The sequence below is a fragment of the Vombatus ursinus genome, unplaced genomic scaffold (assembly GCF_900497805.2).
Source record: "Vombatus ursinus unplaced genomic scaffold, bare-nosed wombat genome assembly UNPS02010219.1, whole genome shotgun sequence".
NCBI classification, from domain to species: Eukaryota; Metazoa; Chordata; class Mammalia; order Diprotodontia; family Vombatidae; genus Vombatus; species Vombatus ursinus.
In genome coordinates, this window is record NW_020949997.1 from 340,381 (window position 1) to 358,731 (window position 18,351).

General features: G+C 36.8%; 1 protein-coding gene across 4 annotated transcripts in view; it reads left to right on the top strand.

The window, feature by feature from the left end:
* The window catches only part of PPP3CC (protein phosphatase 3 catalytic subunit gamma), a 110,621-nt gene extending 92,523 nt beyond the window's left edge, over positions 1-18,098 (top strand). Inside the window, exons 9-14 of one of the 4 annotated variants that reach the window (XM_027853847.1) lie at positions 7,182-7,307; positions 8,544-8,621; positions 10,710-10,788; positions 11,754-11,851; positions 14,833-14,862; positions 15,999-18,098. In XM_027853847.1, the coding sequence (XP_027709648.1) occupies positions 7,182-7,307; positions 8,544-8,621; positions 10,710-10,788; positions 11,754-11,851; positions 14,833-14,862; positions 15,999-16,192 (605 nt within the window). In that variant the 3' untranslated portion in view covers positions 16,193-18,098. Of the gene's footprint in view, positions 1-7,181; positions 7,308-8,543; positions 8,622-10,706; positions 10,789-11,753; positions 11,852-14,832; positions 14,863-15,998 lie in introns of all 4 variants that reach the window. The other 3 variants (XM_027853846.1, XM_027853849.1, XM_027853848.1) reach the window with 3 other exon arrangements.
* Positions 18,099-18,351: the final 253 nt, after the last annotated feature.

Here is an 18,351-nt window from a genome sequence, read left to right on the forward strand (position 1 = left end):
GAAAGAGTCAGACATGACTGAACAGCAAACCTTATCAGGACAAATGACATCTTGGTATAGTGGATAGAAGTTGGTCTTGAAGAGATTAGATTAAATCAGATCTAGGTTCAAGTTCAAGTCTGACACTTACTGGGTATGTGGCCTTTGGCGAGGCTCTCAATCTCTCAAAGCCTTGAACAACTTTCCTAATTGTGGAAACTGTAGAGAAGGTGCCAATCTGCTTTAGTAAAGGGAATTCCCTCATCCAGGCATTCCTGCATCGGTGAAATCAAAAGTCCTTCTCTCTTCTTGTTCTATCTCTTTCAGGGCAGGGACTCCTCCTCTGAGCTCTAGATTTTTCTGAGCACTTCAGTTGTGTACTAAGTCATCTATTTCTTAAAATAACAAATAGACCAGAACTTCCACATAAGTGTTGTTTTCTTCAAAATTGTCAAATTAGGAAGTTACACACTTGAGCAATGCTGTCATTGCTCAAAACATTTCTGGAATTGCCCTTAAGGCCTTGAACACATTCTTTTGAATATCCTCAGTTCTGGGAAATTTTCCTCCTTTGAGGATGGATTTGATTTTTGGAAATAGAAGTTATTCATAGGCAAGTCTGGTGAATAAGCCAAAGAGTTCAGTTTGAAAATACAGATCAAAAACGAAGTTTAACTTTAAAGCAGTGAAACTGATTTTCTTGTTTTTTTTTTTTTTAACTGACTTTTGAGAAGTTTCCAGAAATTATTTGAGCAGTGCAGCATTGTTGGAATAAATGTATAGAAAAGTATAATGGTATCATGGACTGAGCATTAGTTTAGAAGCTAGAAGTCTGGGTTACAAATTTAGGCTGGGTTCTGCCAATTATTCATGTGACTTAAAGCATATATTTTTGTCTGTTTTGAACCTTAGTTCTTCCATCTTTACTTAACCCTTGCCAAAAACACTTTATCCCTGGCCATCCTTTCCAGTGCTGGGGGGGATCCTTCTTTACCCAGCCTTTGTTTCCATTTAAAAATGGAAACAAAGTTCAAATCAAAGGTAGCAAAAGCAAGATTAACACCGCCAATTTACTCTAGCTGACAGTTAATGCCCAGAATGATTATTTGATGTGGTTGTGCACAAATAGGATCTAGCTTGCATCTGCCTGGAATGAATGCTTACTTATCTGCCTTGATTCCTTTTCATTTATTGCCTCTTTCTTCCTTCATTTATCTATAGCATTCAGTTCAAATCTTTGTCACAGTCTTCTTCTGGCCTCTAGGTTGTTTCTCCTTCTATTATCAAAGAAGTCAGTGTTTGCCCAGCCCGTTGAGATTTAATAACCTAAATTAATGGTAGGCCTATTTAGAAGTTCCAAGACCTTTTTTAGTGTGGCATTCAGCCGCAAAAATTAAGTCAAAATGGAGAAGGAAAGTGGCAAGGGTAACGAGGTTGTACTTGACAAGTACAGAACAGTGGTGGGAAAAGAGGGCAGAAAATTAAAGGATAAATGATGGCATATAATTGAGCTAGTCAACCATAAAATTCAGACTGGAAAGGGAGAAGAGTGATGAGGCCAGAGTAGGGTAACTACTGACTGATAAGACAGAAAGAGAGAGAGAGACTGGAGGTAATAGCCATGAGGAGGAAGAGTAAGTTTAGGAGGAATAAAGTGGAGGGGCAAATGGAAGATAGAGGTATGAACAGAGAGAGGAATTTTAGAGTTCTGGTTTATAAAGGTCATAGAGTTAGGGTTGAGATCTAAGATTAATCATCCTAGTAGGTAGCTGAAGTGGAATGAAGATCTTGGTAATAGGAGTTAAGGAGGTGGTTGAATTGACAGGCCAGATTATTTAAGGCTTGTCCACCTTAATCCTTGGCCTCAAGCTAAAGTCTTCAATTCCCACAAAATGACTTCAATTGGCTAAATCTAATATCCATTTCTCAGTCTTCATCTTGCTTGATTTATCTGCAAGGTTTTACAAAGTCCACTTCCTTTTTCCTGATGGACATTTCTAGCTAGATGTCTACAAGCATCTTACATTCATTATGTCTCAAATAGAACTTTGCATATTTTCTCTAAACCTGTCCTTCTTCCAAACTTCCCCATTTCTATTGATCGCGCCACCATCCTTTGAGCCGTTCTTTGTTCTTCCCTGCCCCTGACCAGCATTCCCTTTTCTCTACTTACATAGCTTCTACCCTAACATCACTCCTGGCCTAGGTTATCAAAGTAGCCTCCTAGTTGGTCTCTTTCTTCAGTGTCTTCCATCCAGCTGTCAAATTGATATGTGTGGAACGCAGATCTGACCATCTCATGTCCCAAATCAGAAATCTTTAGTGACTAGTCTAGGATAACCTCTCAGGGTCCCATAACCTAGCTCCAACCTAGTCCTTCTCTCCTCCTCCCCAGTCATGTACTCTGTGTACCAATCAAGCTGACCTACTAGCTGTTCCCTATATGGGCCATTCTATCTCCACTCATTTGGTCCTGCAGACCTGGAACATGCTTCTTTTTCACTTCCACCTTTTAGAATCTTTGGCTTTCTTTAAAGCACAATTCTTTACCTTTCTCTTCTCCAACCCTGTAATTAGTATTCTCTCCTTCCTGAAATTATTGATCTGTGTATGTGTCTCTTTATTTTAAGCTACCTAAAGGGAGGGATTGTTTGGTTTTTGCCTTTGTAATTCCAGCACCTAACACAGTGCTCACACACAGTAAGTGCTCAATAAATGTAGTTAGAATTTAATTCCATGTTACTGTTCTCTACTATTTCTTTTATTTTTCTGGCTGTTCCTTCTCAGTTTGTTTTGCTGGATCATCTTTCATCTTCAGCCACCAAGCTATAAGTGGCCCCCAAAGTTTTGTCTCTAGCACAGTTTTCCAAGCTGGAGATGGGGAAGTCTGAGACCCTCTAGGCCATGGTACTGAGCATCTTCAAGTACAGTTCCCACATGACCACACCTTTAAAAATGGAAACAAAGTTCAAATCAAAGGTAGCAAAAGCAAGATTAACACCGCCAATTTACTCTAGCTGACAGTTAATGCCCAGAATGATTATTTGATGTGGTTGTGCACAAATAGGATCTAGCTTGCATCTGCCCGGAATGAATGCTTACTTGGGCATATCCTCCATCGTCACTGTCAGTCTTTGTAAATTGTTTTATGGGAAGTAGAGGACTGAGCTACTAGAATTGTTTTTGTAAAAAGGAGGAGTATCACTGTGAAATTTAGAAATCTGTGCCCTGTAGTCTCTCTTGGTGATCACATCAGGTTCCAGCAGTTTAGTCATTGTTTTTGGGGAGATAAACTCTCAAATTTGTATAATCCTAATCTCGCTCCTGAATCCTAACCACATATTCCTGCTGTCCTTCTCCTCCTGGATGTCTTATTGATATCACAGACTCAACACATCCAATTCATTCTCTTCTCTCCACAAACTTCTTTTGAAAGCTTCACTATCCTCGCACTCAGGTCCACAGCCTTGGAGTTTTCCTTGACTTCCATTTCCAGTCTCTTGCCAGCTGCAATCAATTCTACCTCCACAGGTAGAATTTCCACATAGCCACTTCCCCTTGTTTGCCCCCCCCAATCACCTCTCATTTACAGTACTGTAACAGCTTATTCTTTGGTCTCTCTGTTCTTATTCCATCTTCCACATAGCTACCAAATTAATATTTTTAAAATAGAAATCATAACTGAGTTATTAGTCCCTACCTCTTTCATGGCTCTATATTACCTCCAGGATAAAATGCAAACTCATCAGCCTGGTATTTAAATAGCTTTACCAGTCTGGCTTTTCACATATCTTCCCAGACTTACTTCATATTACTCTCCTTCACACATTTTGCATTACAGCCAAACTGGTTTACCAGCTTTTCAATCAGTCAGTTTTTATTAAGGGCCTACTATGTTCCATAATTTATTAAGCATTTTGTATGTGCAAAGCACTGTGCTAAGTGCTGAGTATGCCAGTAGAAAAGTGAAATAGTCCATGTTCTCAAGAAACTTAAACTCTAATTGAGGGAAACTATACATATAAAAAGGTTAAGCTGTAGAGTGATAAAAAGGCCCAGGGTTGTCCTAAGTGGGCAGCAGATCTAAAGCTCATTTCATGTGCCATTTCTAAGTTGAGACCTTGAGGCCTTTCCTCACCTCTCTGTCTCCGTGTACGTGTGTCTGTCTGTGTCTCTTGCTTCTTCTCCATATCTGTCTTTCATACACACGCAAGAAGGTGTGCACACTTTCTCCTCAAATTAGTTTCTATTTCCTTAATGGTAATAACTAACATTTATGTGATTCTTTATATGATCTCACTTAATTCTCCAAAGCATCGAGGGTAAGTGCTGTAGATATTATTTCTATTTTATAGATTTGCCCAGACACATCATCATATTCCATCCCTCCAGTAGAATGTAAGTTTCTTGAGGACATGGGAACTTTTTTTCCTTTTTATCCTCAGTGCCTAACATAATGCCTTGAACATAATAGGTGCTTTATAAAATGTCTGTTGAATTGTGTTGAGTAAAGTAGTATCTATAATTACTATTTTTAAAAGGCAATATTCATTTAGATTTGTGGGTTTTTTCCAGCCTGGTCTCATTTTTAATCACCTCTCATTTGCCAGTGGGAGAAGTCGATTTTTCTTTTCATGGAAGTAAATTGAGCATAGGAACTTTTCAAACTTAATTCTTTGATATTGAGCCACGTATATAACTTACTTAGTTAAGTACTAGAACACTTTTTTGAAAGGAGCTCCTATTTCTTCAATGACTCACTATCTCACAGTCTTTGCTGGGCTTTTAAAAAATTATCAATCATTGAAAGAAGTATAATCACTTTATAAAGGTTGGAAAGAGGCAACATGTTACAGTAGTGTCTAGAAAACTGACCTCAGAATCAGAAATAGCTGGGTTCAAGTCCCACCTTTGATATGCTGGCTTTGTGATCCTGAGCAGGTGGCTTAACCACTCAGGGCCTCAGAGGCTTTCTGAGATTGTAAGATGCAAATCTACATTGGTAGGGGAGTTTTTCACCAGGAGCTCCCTTTGTAGATGAAATCCCAGATCTTTATCCAAAATAAATAAATATACAAATATATAAAATGTATAAATAATTCTGTATTAGAAGTTTGGGGCCAGTGCATAGGGGCTTTAAGTGACAAGTAGAGAAGTTTGTATTTTATCATTCACTTGCTGCTCACTTGATTCAGCACTAAATAGCACACTGTCTCTGCCTACTCTCGTTGCTCACAGTCCAACCTCTCAGGTCTACTTTTGCTGCGTGTGTTTGATATTCCTGTCATCAAGCAGTCTGTTCCGGGGACTCTGGTAAACTCCTTAAGACAGTTTTTCCACTTGACCTTTCCATCACCATCCTTATTCAGTAAATGCTTTCTATTTTTCTTTGCTGCTTCATAAGCATCTCTTAGGAAAAGCTGAGTGGACACTAAAACACTGGTTGGTAGCATTCTCCCACTTCCCCCTAAGCATTTCCTTCTGTCTCTTCCAACTTTTCTTCTCCCTGTTTTCCTCTTCCTCAGACTATTCCTTAAGCCTGACAATGGAATATACACATTTATTTTTAGTCCCACTGGTTGCCCTTTGAAAGCTAATATTGTTGTCAACCCCTGTTTTAATGGTTACTTTTCTATATCCTTCCCTGATTTGTTATACCAAATGTACACCAAGGCTTTCTTGCTGCTTCTCTCAGCATTTTCCCATTATAGTCCTCTGTTCCCGTGGCCCAGTTCCCAGATTTGTCTCCTATATAGCTTAAGGGTGCATGCCCTATGTGAAATATTTTTTAAAAATAATCATGCATATTATAAGGTGAGAGCATTGTTGAAGTGTAAAAAGGATAAATTAAATTATTTTAAGTTAAAATTTTCTTGTATAAATAAAACCTATATAGCCAAGAATAGAAGGAATGCAGAAAATTGGGGGGGGACTTTCATAGACAGACTCCCAGAGGATGTGATTGGGTTGGAATATTGCTGTGATGTAGGAATTGGTGAGCTGGTTGATTTAGAAAAACATGGAAAGACTTGGATTTATGAAGGAAGATGCTGTCCACCTTCAGAGAAACAGATGATAGGAGGAAATAAACATAGTATACTCTTACATATATATGTATGAGTATATATATGTGTATTTATACATATCTGTGTATATATATTCATGCTTAATTGTAGCCTTCTTGGGGGGGGTGGGAAAGGGAAGGAAAAAATAAAGTAAAAAGTACACAGCAGAAAACAAAAGAAAAACAATAGGGAAGCAAAAAAAGCTGAGCAACTTTGAAAACAATGTATAGTATTTATTATATAGGTTTTTTTGAAATGGATATTTATTGTTTTGTATTGAATCCTCTCTTATGATCTACTGTGTACATGGCAATTTTTTTTCTCATTTTGTATCTAAGTTTAAAATAAAAAAATTTACCAAGAAAAATCATGCATAAAAAGAATGGGAAATATTCTCTACAATGCCTAATATTGCACATGTACTCATTAATGCTTAAATATTGAGGTTACTATGTCACTAGGAGTAATTTCACATTAACAAAAATAAGTGCTAGATAATCACCTTTTCTGTACTTTCTAAGAAATCATTTTACCCTTTTAGTATGGCAATGGTAGCAAGTAATAACTAAATGAAGACAGATTGGCATTTTAATATTTTAACTTATCACTAAAATGTGTGCAACTACATGTACCTGTTAAAATTTGCCATTTCTTGCACAGCAGCAATATACTGGCTGGGGGCAAGGGGTGGGGGGGCAAGGGGTGGGGGGGCAGAGAGAGATCTTTGCCCCTGTTGTGAGAGAAATAACTTGAGTCATTGATTCCAAGTTACTCCACACAGTATGACAGTTTGCAGCCACTAATGTGAATTAATAATTGTCCAGTTATAACCCTCCAAAGAACCAAATCTTTTCCCGTGGAGACTGAATAGTAAAATTGGCTTACTTATATAATGTAAGGCCTTCCAAGGGTAGTTGTAACTTCAACCAGTTGACCTGTAAAGTTACTGTAATGTCCTCTTGAAAGATGAACTATCATAAGTTACTGTGAGCCTCCTTTCCAATCACAAGTCCTGAACTTTACAAACAAAATAGCCTGAATTATAGGTATTGTAAGTGTTTAAAGTTATATAAAGAGAAACAGTTACTATAGCATTTTCTCAGTGTGCCCAAATTCTCTTGATTTATTCTCTTTCAGCTGCTGTACTGAAATATGAAAACAATATCATGAACATCAGACAGTTTAACTGCTCTCCACACCCCTATTGGCTTCCAAACTTTATGGATGTCTTCACATGGTCTTTGCCTTTTGTTGGGGAGAAAGGTAGGAGAAATAAGTCACCCAGACCTTTCTATGCCTAAATCAGTGATTAATCACAAGATGATGTGTATTCATAGCCCCTGGCTCATGTAGAAATGTACAAATAATTCAATATTGGAAATTGGGGGTTTTTATTTGTTTACTGTGTATTTTGGATATATAAAGTATGTTTTAGTTGATTCTTAGTCATAATTATAATGGATTATATTTGATTTATTTAAAATAGCTATTTAAAGGAGTAACTCCAGTTTGATCAAGTATTAAAAGTAGTACAGTCCCTACAGGCATTGAACTTGGGAGTCAGTATACCTAGGTTCAGATTTTCTTTGCTTGCCTCTTGAGCTACATGGCCTTGCACATCATTTACCCTTAACTTCAGTTTTCTCATCTGTAAAATGGGGATTATAATAGTAGTAATTACTAACATTTATAGAGCACTTTTGAGTTTTGCGAAGTATAATTCCTTCACAGGGTTGTTGTGATAAAAAATTTCTATCAACCTAAGGTGCCATAGAAATATAACAATATAATTATTGTTGTATTTTTAGAATTGTGTTGTTGGATTTGATGTAACTACACAAGCATAGTCCTTTTGGCAAGTTGATTGTAAAATGAAATTTTTTCTCTATGTGCAGATCAGTGTAAGGTATTCTGAAAAATTAACCAGCAAATTATTGAATAATTTGTAGATTCTTTGAGAATTCTGTAATGAATCAAATGAGATATTTGGCCTTTAATTATAAAGGTTTACTTTATAATAAATATATATATATAATATATAAATATATAATATGACAGATTACTGGAGCATCTGCATAAGATACTTAATTTTAGGGTTTCCTTCACATTAGGATAAAATAGCTAGAAATAACTTTGCTGAAATTACAAACAATAAGTTGTCCCTGAAAAAGAAATATAAGAAGACACCTCTCCTCACTCCTTTACAAAATCGCAGGGTCTACAGGTGTGGGAAATTGCATACTATGTGAAGTTTTTTACAATGTATTGATGAATTTTACTAATTTTAAAAAATACTTTTATAAAGGATGGCATTTTGGGAAGGGTAAAGGAAGGGATACAGGACACGAATCTAGGTGATAGAAAAACAAAATTTGTCAATTAAATCTATTAAATAGAAAGATAATTCTGTTCCATGTGTTTGTATATACACATGTTCTTTTAGAGAAAATATATTTTTAAATGTTTACGTTTTCCTTTCTTTTTTATCCCTTCACATAGTCACGGAGATGCTGGTTAACATTCTCAACATATGCTCTGATGATGAGTTGATTTCAGATGGTGACGAAGCATTGGAAGGTAAACTTGGATTGTCTTTAACAGGAGCCAAGGTGGGGGATATTGGATTTTAAAACTAGGTTAAGGTTCGTGCCCACGGCTCATGATCTGATTCTGACAAGTTAGCCCCTGAAGATTTGAGTATTTATAGTCAGTCTTGTTTCTTGAACTACTATTCTCTTTAGGTCTTTTTGAAATCACAGTGAAGTTCCATAACATCTATATGAAGAGAAATAAGAAATTGCTTCATGTTGTTAGGAAGTGTGCTCCCCTTTATAGAGAGGGAACACAGAAGACCTGCTGTTTGTTATACAAGTGCTTTCCATTGTTTTTCAGTAGTGGAGATGGATTGCATGGAGCTATCCATACCCCTTCCAGACACACATATTTGTACATTTGGGTTAAACTTGAGAGGGACCACAGAACTGGGTTTTACATTGTGCAAAGCTCACTGGTTCAACCTGGTAGCGGGATTTTGACTTTGGTCTTAATTGTTTGATGTTTCAACTAATTTAAGCAAACTGGTTGAGACTTGATTGTAAAAGCACCTAGGGTGCTGTGTTTAGTTTAGCTCTCTTCTCTTTCCCTCGTTCTAAAAGCATGTGACTTCCGGGATGAGTCCAGATTATAGTCTTTGCTGCTGTTTCTCCCTACTGCATATACTTTAAATTTATGAACATTAAGCTTATCTACTCTTTCCCCCCTCCCCTGCTCATTACCAACATTATTCAAGAAATAACACCCTCTTGGGATTTCATTTAATAGTGTTATTTTAATGTTGTGTGGAGGTAGAAAGCTTATTGGAAGATCTCAGACCGATTTACATAAATCTAGAAAGTCTTAAAGGGAAAGACTAACTGGCAAAGCATATGTAACTAGGAAATCTGAAATTTGCTATCCTACCACATTACAAGAAAATGTCTCTTGTGAGCTGCTTGTCCCATTTCCTCTTGACTTTTTTTTTCTCCCTCCCATAAAAACTTAAATTTCTCTTCTCATATTTCTATCTTCATTCCTTGTTTCTTGGTGTCTCTTCTCCCTGAAGATCACTACATTTCAAGCTATCAGAAAGGTACCCAAATAGAATGTGCTAATAGCTTTATACATGCTGCCTGTACCACTAGAACCCATGGATGGATTTTTTTTAATAGTTGATAACTGAATAATTGAAGCATACTCTTCATCCTTTTTCATCCCTTTTTTATTTTAACATAAATGCTTTGTATGTGTGAATCCTGCTGTGGTTCTTTAGGATATCGAAAGCTGCAGGGGTGGTATCACATTTCTGTTTCTGACTTCTGAATGCGGTAACCTGCTGCATGCCTGGACCTTCAGTGCATGTTCGATCTGAAGTTTGGCTTGTAATGCGTGAGTTATTTCATGAACCTCAGAAGACAGAAGAACATAAGACCTTGCACTCTTTTTTTTGTTGTTTTTTTTTTTGCTTCAAAAAATATCTTCCACACATTCCGCTCTTCTCCCACAATTTTGTCTGTACAGTTGTCAGTAGTGTAAAAGATCTTACCAATTCACTTGTAAATGGGGATTAAAGAAATAAAGGCACTCCCACCAAGTTCAGGATAGCCATACATTTTGTTTACATGCAGAAGAACCTGCTTGAATGATTGCTTGCCATTTGGCAGGCACAATCTTGCATCCCAAGATGTCCATCAGCAATCAGACAGGAGAACTTTGTTTTACCAATTGTCTTTGTGTATTTTGAGGTGTGTGCTTCCGTATGTAAATGTGTGTTACATTGTTTTATTATGTGGTATCCTTTGACTGTTAAGTTTCACCAAGGGGATCTTACCTGAGACAAACCCATCCAGTCTTTCTTTCTTTTATTTTTGTTCCTTCCCCTTTTTAAAAAATCTCATCGTTTCCTGTTATTTTGTTTCTTGCTCTTTCAGATTCTGATTTCCTTAGCACTTACCAGGATTTTAAATGTTCAAATAACTTAAGATTTAATTTCTCTTTTTATTTTTAAATTTAAGGCAAGATTCTTCACACTGACCTGTTTTTTTTTTTTTTTTTTTTGAAGCAACCTGTTGGCCCTAAAAAAAAAAAAAAAAGATCTTTTAACTCAGTTGATCTTTCTGTTCTCAGTAGGTGCATCAGTTCGTAAGGAGATCATCAGAAATAAAATCAGGGCTATTGGAAAGATGGCACGAGTGTTTTCAATTCTTCGGTAAGACTTCAATTGTAACATGTAGTAGAAAGAGACGAGTTCAAATTTGATTAGTAAATCCAAACAAATTGAGTTGGGCCATTTTTATTTCTTTTTTATGTTTCGTAAAATAAAGTTTTCATTGCATTCATGGTTATAATGATAAAGCAGTATTTACCCCCTTGGGTATATAATTGCCTTGGAACTAGTAAAATATACCTGCCACATTTATTACCACAATTCCTGTCCCCTAGTTTCTTTAGAAATATATTATAAAACTTATGTTTTCTGAAATAACAAATAAATACTTCAAATATTTCTTTTCTATAATGTAGTTGCCATTTTTAATGAAATTTGGCTTTAACGTGGCAATTTTTGTTTTTTTCCAAGAGCCTTAAAATGGAATTCTAGATATAATATTCTCAAAATAATACCACAGTAGACTGTAAATCCATGTTTCATATTTTGTGGGAGTGTTTTTCGTATGTATGAAATTGTGTTTTTTGGGTAATAACGTGGCTTTCCTGGCTTTCACAAACACAAAAGCTGGGGGTGGGAGTGGAGTGGGGTGGCATGGTACAGTCTATTATAAGAAATCTTAGAAATCAATTTTAGAATTACCTTTTTTGAACTAGAGGTTAATGTCAAAATAGAATCCTTCAGTGGTCTAGGTCTCTAATTTAGATCAGACCCCCATGACGAATTAAGTAAAAGCATACTAACATACGTGTTTATATAGCCCTCATCAGATGTCTTTATTTGTATTGTATGGACTTGCTATTGCTTAATTGACCGTAAAATGTTTTACTAAAAGATACTGTTTTTAGGAAATGAAGGAAGGGAAGAAACTGCTTCCTCCATTCCTTTTTAGGGAATGAAGATAGAGGAAGGAATATTCCTCTCTTCAGTGCTGCCCTCAAGTTTTTCTCTGATGTGCTGAACAGGATATTCCCAAGAGTTAACCGAATATTTTTATTCTTTTCTAGAGAAGAGAGGGAAAGTGTGCTGACTCTCAAAGGGCTGACTCCTACAGGTACACTACCTCTGGGTGTCCTCTCAGGAGGAAAGCAGACCATCCAGTTAGGTGAGTGTAGGAGAGGTAAACGTCCCTTCCAGGAAGGATAGAATCCTACTTCCAACCATGGCCATGTAAAACAGAAGCATCTGGATTTCTCAGCCTGGAAGTTATAAATCTTTTCCATAATCACTTTCCTGATGTCCTTCTGAAGAGTTTCTTTATCTTCTGGCAGCCAGATTCTTCTCTGTGGCTAAGAATGTTTCTTTTGCCACAGCACCAATTCTAAAGGTCTAGGGGAGGTGTCCTCTAAGGAGAGTTGCTGTATGAGGTCTTAGAATAAAAAGGTTAAGACTTGGTAGAAGTAAATAAATCTAGACTAGATAGGGAGAAAGACATCAGCTAATATTATTGGATGTCTATTGGACGTGAGAACTGACAATGAATAGGGTCCCGCCTTGGACATACACATAGCTGCTTGTTTTTACCCGACTTTAGTTTTATTCAAACTTGTCCATTTAAGATTTGCTTATCTTAACTGCCTCCTATATGCAACTCTTACCACAGAAGTTCCATTGTAATGGGCTAGTAGGAATTATAATTATCTGAAATTTTTTTAAATATAGAATTGAATTCTTCATCCTTAAATATGATAGTGGTGTACCATAGCTTAGATATGTGAGTCTTTTTTGATCATCTACAGTTTGCTTGTTTAATTTGAAAGTTGGTTTGAAATGCCCAATAAAACTACTTTTTTCCCCTCTAAACAACTATAATTTTTCATTGAACAGATTTGTAGGATGTAAAGATTGAAGGGTTTTTAGAGATCCTCTTATCCACCCCCTCATTTTTCATATAAGTAAACTGAGACCTAGAGAGGTGAAAGGACTTACCCAAGTCACTTAACACATTTTTTAAGGAGCTAGGATGTGAAACCAGGTCCTTTTACTGGAAATCCAGTGCTCTTTGCTCTACATCACAGCATCTCCAGTAAGGATTTAGTTTTGTTTTGTTTTGTTTACATTTGGAATACAAAGAAATTAATTTAGTGATGAAAAAGATAAGCAGGGGGGAAAAAAGAGAACAATTATAAGCAGCCTTGCAGAAAAAAAGATTGGGAATTTAGTGGCCCATGAAGCTTTCTCTAGTATTTTTTGTTTTGATTTCAAACAAATTGAGTCTCCTTTAGACAATATACATAAAATAAGATTTTCTTTTCTACTGAGTGAAGAAGCGTGACCATCTCCAAGTCTAGATTTTAATGGCAATTAACATTTTATGGTCTTATTATTTTGCTAGTTTCTTTATCTGCCATGTGTTTGTAGCCTCAGATGTGCCCCCTTCCTAGAGATTGCTTTTTACATAAACATTGGGCTGCCTGAGTTGATGTGAGCCTTGAGGATATTGTAAAAAAGATCTATTGTATAGGAAAATAGTACTGTAGTTAAAGCTAGGGCATTTGAAGAACTTATTACTCTCTCTGTAATTAGCAAGCCAGAGTCTTTTTTCTCTACCAGCTCAAGCCATTTGCAAACTTTGGTATCACCAACTAGAGCTTGTCATTTTTATCATATCCTTATCTGAGCAGCTTTGAACAAACAGCACCCTACTTTAACACATAGCACTATTTACCCACCACTTTAATCAGACCAGTCCCGTGTGGATTCAGACAGTGTGGAAAAAGACTCCAGCAGAAGGCTACTTTCTATAATGCCATTTTCACTTCATAACAGAAATAGAAAGTTGTAACTGTATTGCATTGTCAATGGGAACAATAATTTTTAAATTTTAAGAGACCAGAGAAGTTAAGGCATTCCTATATTTAAGAACTAAGATTTCAAGAGCTTGTGTTTTTGGTACTTGGTATAAGCATTTAATAAGCTTTGATAAGCAAGTACCATATATTTTATTCATTTCAATGTGGATTTTCACATTGGTTTAAAAAGGAATATTAATTTTCCCAGTTTCTCTTGTTTTGTTGATTCTGAGATCATTAGATGCTGTGGGATGTTAATCAACTTATTTTCCCCTTCTTACGTATATAATAAATAAAAGGCCCAATTTTCCTCGTATTCTGTGTCCCCTAGCACATCCCAACAACTTTAGTGGTTCACAGTTGTTACTTCCTCCAGGAACTCTAGTTTGTTAATGCTGAATTTTAAATTATCGCCCTTTTCCATCACAATGAGGGAGCAAAAGACTTTCTTGGCATTTAGTCAGCCCTCTTACACAGTGATTAGAAACCATGTGGGTTTGAAATGTCAGCTTCTCTTATGCTTCAAACCCAGAGCATACCACGAATTTACATCACCACCTGAATAGCCAGAGAGAACAGCTCCTATTGGTAACTCGTTTCTTTCCTTCCAAATGCTGCTCTGTTATTTGAGGGCAGGCCTGTTTGAGTGAGAAGACAACAGTTAGATTTTCTACAGGTGACTTGGTGTAGTCTTTCCCAGGCCTTGGGTTCAACAGTACTCCATTTAGAGACCAAGAAGGAGTCACTTTTCCTTTATCTGTTTGTTGAATTGGAACACAGGGGTTCATTTAACTTAAGGTAAACTATACACATTGAGACATTTCTAGATTATTTGAAAATAATTTAAAACATTTACTTGACAGACCTCAAGACACAAATGCACAGTTGTTCATTTCTTTTCCTTAGAGTCTTCAGAGTGGGGTGATGACCCTGTTTTTTATTTCTTGTAATCAGTATTTGAGACCAGTAGCTTAATCATAAGGAATGTTGGTAATAAAAGTTTCCAAAAAGTTTTAAATATTAAGAAAATTATAGCTAACCAAATTCTAGCTCATCCACTCAGTATTCCTTTTGCTTCTTTTTCCAATTGGTCTTTATTATTGACAGGAAAGGATGGATGGGTGGATGGATGGATGGATGGATGGATGGATGGATGGATGGATGGATAGACGGATAGATAGATTGAAGGATGGAAGATGGGAAGCTGGGGTTTCAACATTGGCAGCAAAGCTGTCAGCTTACTCACTCTTTTTCTGTCTTCATTTTGCATGCCACTGCCCTTGCTGTTTTACAGCCACAATAGAAGCTGTAGAGGCACAGGAAGGTATGGCTAGAATCATCCAAGAGCTGTGATCATTTGTTTGTCTTCTAATTTTAAAAAGCTTTTTTGACGTTTAAGATACTGTCCTGTTGCATCACCAGAACTGGAACAGTGAGGAAAGGAGCAGAGGCTTCTCTGGAAAAGCTCATAAAATGAATTTTCTTTGGTGGCCTGCGTCTATAGTAATTGAATATAATCCTCAAAAGAGATATAGTCTTACTGGGTCCTTTATCAATATTAGTGTAATTGCAGAAGCTTGAGTGTCTGGGCAGCTGTTTCTGCAAGTGAAATCTCTAGTGTCTCATCTGTTATCCCGAGGCCATGTGTTTAGTGCTATTATCCTCTAAACGGCTTCTGGGAAATTCTTCTACATCAACCCTTTAACTATATATCTCTCAGACTTTTAAGAGCAAAGGCAAAATAAATGGAAAAAATACTGATTGATTCATGAACTTACCCCAGCATTCAAGATAATCTTTCTCAGTATCAAAGAAAATAAACTAAATTGAATTGGAAGTATTAGTAAAGGTATATAATTTTAGATAGATTTTTTTAAAATCCTTTAATTTGGAAATTTTTAACAGTTAAACTAATAGAAATATAAAGAAGCCATTTTGTCGGCTCTTAGCCGTCTCATTTAAATTGCCAAAATTGTGTTTGGCTCCTGGTTGTGAAAGATAAAATCACTTTTCTGATCCGAAATTAGCTCTTTTCTTACCTTTGTATCATCATGTATGCTGTTTGTGTTTTAAAGTAACTGCCCTGTGTTTAACTTGTCGCTACCATTTTTTAAGACCATTGAGCACATTTCTGGCCTATAAGCAACCCTTTCCCAGACATATTAAGAGCAAAAAAATTTGTCAACCTTTCACCAGATTTGTGACTGCCACTGATTAATTCATTCAAATTTTTAGAAAAATTGTTTTCACCAGTTCAAACACCTTTGGGCCTTTAAAGATGCTTCTGACAAGGCAAATAAAGCTGGCCTACTTCCTCGTGCCTTTTTCCCCCTCCACCAGACATGTGCTCGGGAGCTCCTTGTGTGTTGTTCTTCAAGAGAGTTTGGTGTGTGGCCAAGAGGCTGTTTTTCAAGCCCCCACGTTGTTGCAAACTAAAATTACTGTTCCTGTTCTCTCTAGCCATCCGAGGGTTTTCACCCCCACACAAGATCCGAAGCTTTGAGGAAGCTCGGGGCCTGGACCGGATTAACGAGCGCATGCCCCCCCGCAGAGATAAGTCCTATCCTGATGGACCGGTGGCAGTACCGATGAATTTGGTGTCGACCACAACCCGTGCGGTGAACAAAGGTGACACAGCCAAGAAAAGCCAGTAATGGCTCCAAGCAGCTGCTGTGCTACCACTAATGGATCCAGAACTCAAAAACACATTTTATTTATTTATTATTGGAAAACAAAAACAAACTGAAACCTGGAGGCACATTCATGATGCAGTCTGCCTTTATTCTGTAAGAAAGGTGACCATTTTGTACATTTTTTTAATTTATGTTCAATATAAAAAGTCCCATCTTTTTTTTTTCCTTTTTCTTTGTAAAAATTTTTAGAAATTGGTCTAATTGATGGTATACACATGAAGTATTGTGTTGTAAAGGTGATACCTGTCCACTACTCCTCCATCCTTTGTATAAGAGGGCCTTTGGAAACGACAACCCTGAGTTTCTGATTTGAACCAGTCAGCTAGTCCTCTCATTTTTGAAAGGGACATCTTTCATTTAAGCTCTACTACTTTTTTGCCTAGGTGCATCTGCTTCTTTAGACATCTACTTCTTGGGAAGGTCTGATAGATTATGGTAAGCTAAACCTGTTTCTCTGATTGTGGAAAACTTGATTGGGGTTTAACTTTAAAGTAGATAACTCCAATCCTAGAAGTAGCTTAAAGTCCAAAGGGTGTGTTTACCATAATGGCCTACTTTCTTCTGGACTCCAGTTCCTTTTACTGTAATCCTGTGGAGCACAAATAATAATCATCATCATAATAAAGGATACTCTTAGGATTACTTAAACTTGTCAATTGAAATACAAGCGTGATTGGTTAAGACTTCCCTTAAGATTTTGGGAGGGAGAAGTTTCTAGAAAATCTCATATAACTACCTGTCACTGAATGCTTTCAGACATCTGCTTCCGTTTTTATGCTCCACGTGAGTTGCTCTCCTCCTTCAATGAAGAAACAGTATTTCTAAATGTTTTTAAATGCCCTCTTCAAAACATTTTTACAACTAAAATCCTTTTCTCTATTCCATCACTGTCCTTTTCTTCTCTGTCCCCCTTCTGGGCATCCTCCTTTATTTGTTTCTAACATTTTCTATATTTCTGATGAAAACTGGGACAGTGGAAATTGAATCTAGGGTTGCAGGATCCCCCTATGAAATGTAAACTTGGACAAACAACTTTGGTTTGGTGAAGTTCAAACAGAGATTTTATCAGACTCTGAATTGACCACTTGACCATTTTACTATTTTTCATAACCCTTGATGAGTTGAACTCTATGTGATCATCATTAATATTTATTGGAACTCAAGGGCAAGAGTTGATATCATAAGCAGACGGCTTTTTCCATCTGTCTGTACTTGTGTGACTTTTGAGTTCATCATCAACTGGTAAACATATTTTACAGGATCCTTCAAGTTTCTATTTTTGGCTAAAAGAATGGTCTCTGGTGTCTTGCTTTAATACTATTACTCAGCCTTGCTGATGGATACATTCTCATCAGTGCTTAAAAAATGAAAATTTCAGAAATTCCTTAGTCTCATACTTTGAGTCAGTGTCACCTCAACATGGATGCAAGTATCTTACATAATAATAATATATGTTGGCAGTTTTGAGGATTTCAAGAGCAGGTGGGAGAATACAAGGAAACTCCTTACTTTCATTAGACAGTGCCCTGTTTTTCCCCCTAATATTTGTACTGATCATATCCAGTTTTCTCCTTTATGACAATCGAAGATCATCAGGATGTATTTGACAGATAAAATGCTGTGGCATGGATTTTTCTGCTGGCGTGAAGATGATAGAAGTAGTGTAAAAAGGGAGATAAAGAGTGTCTCTGTCTCTGATTTAGAATTTTGTAAAGGAATTGGGGGAGGACACTTGAAAGCAATATCTTTTTTATATCCTTTGAGGAAGTTGATCAACTGGACAATCCTCATACCTTTTTTCACAATATTGGAAAGGATCACTGTCTTTGGGAAAGCTCAACTAATAAAGTCGGAAAATACAATGAGAGATCATATGTATTTGAAAATGAAAATCATTCACCCTTCCTCTCTAGTTCATTAGGATCATAGCCACAGGAAATTCACCCCCCAAAAAAGAGTGAGGGCCCTAAGTCATTGGGTAATAGTTACTGCAAGTACTGCACCTGCCCTTTTTGAAGAGGGTACCATGAATTGGGAGTCATTCTGTTGCCAGTTTTCATTGATAGAGCTTAGTGGTAGTGATCTCTACTCAGATCTCTGATTCATTCCCTGGTTAACAG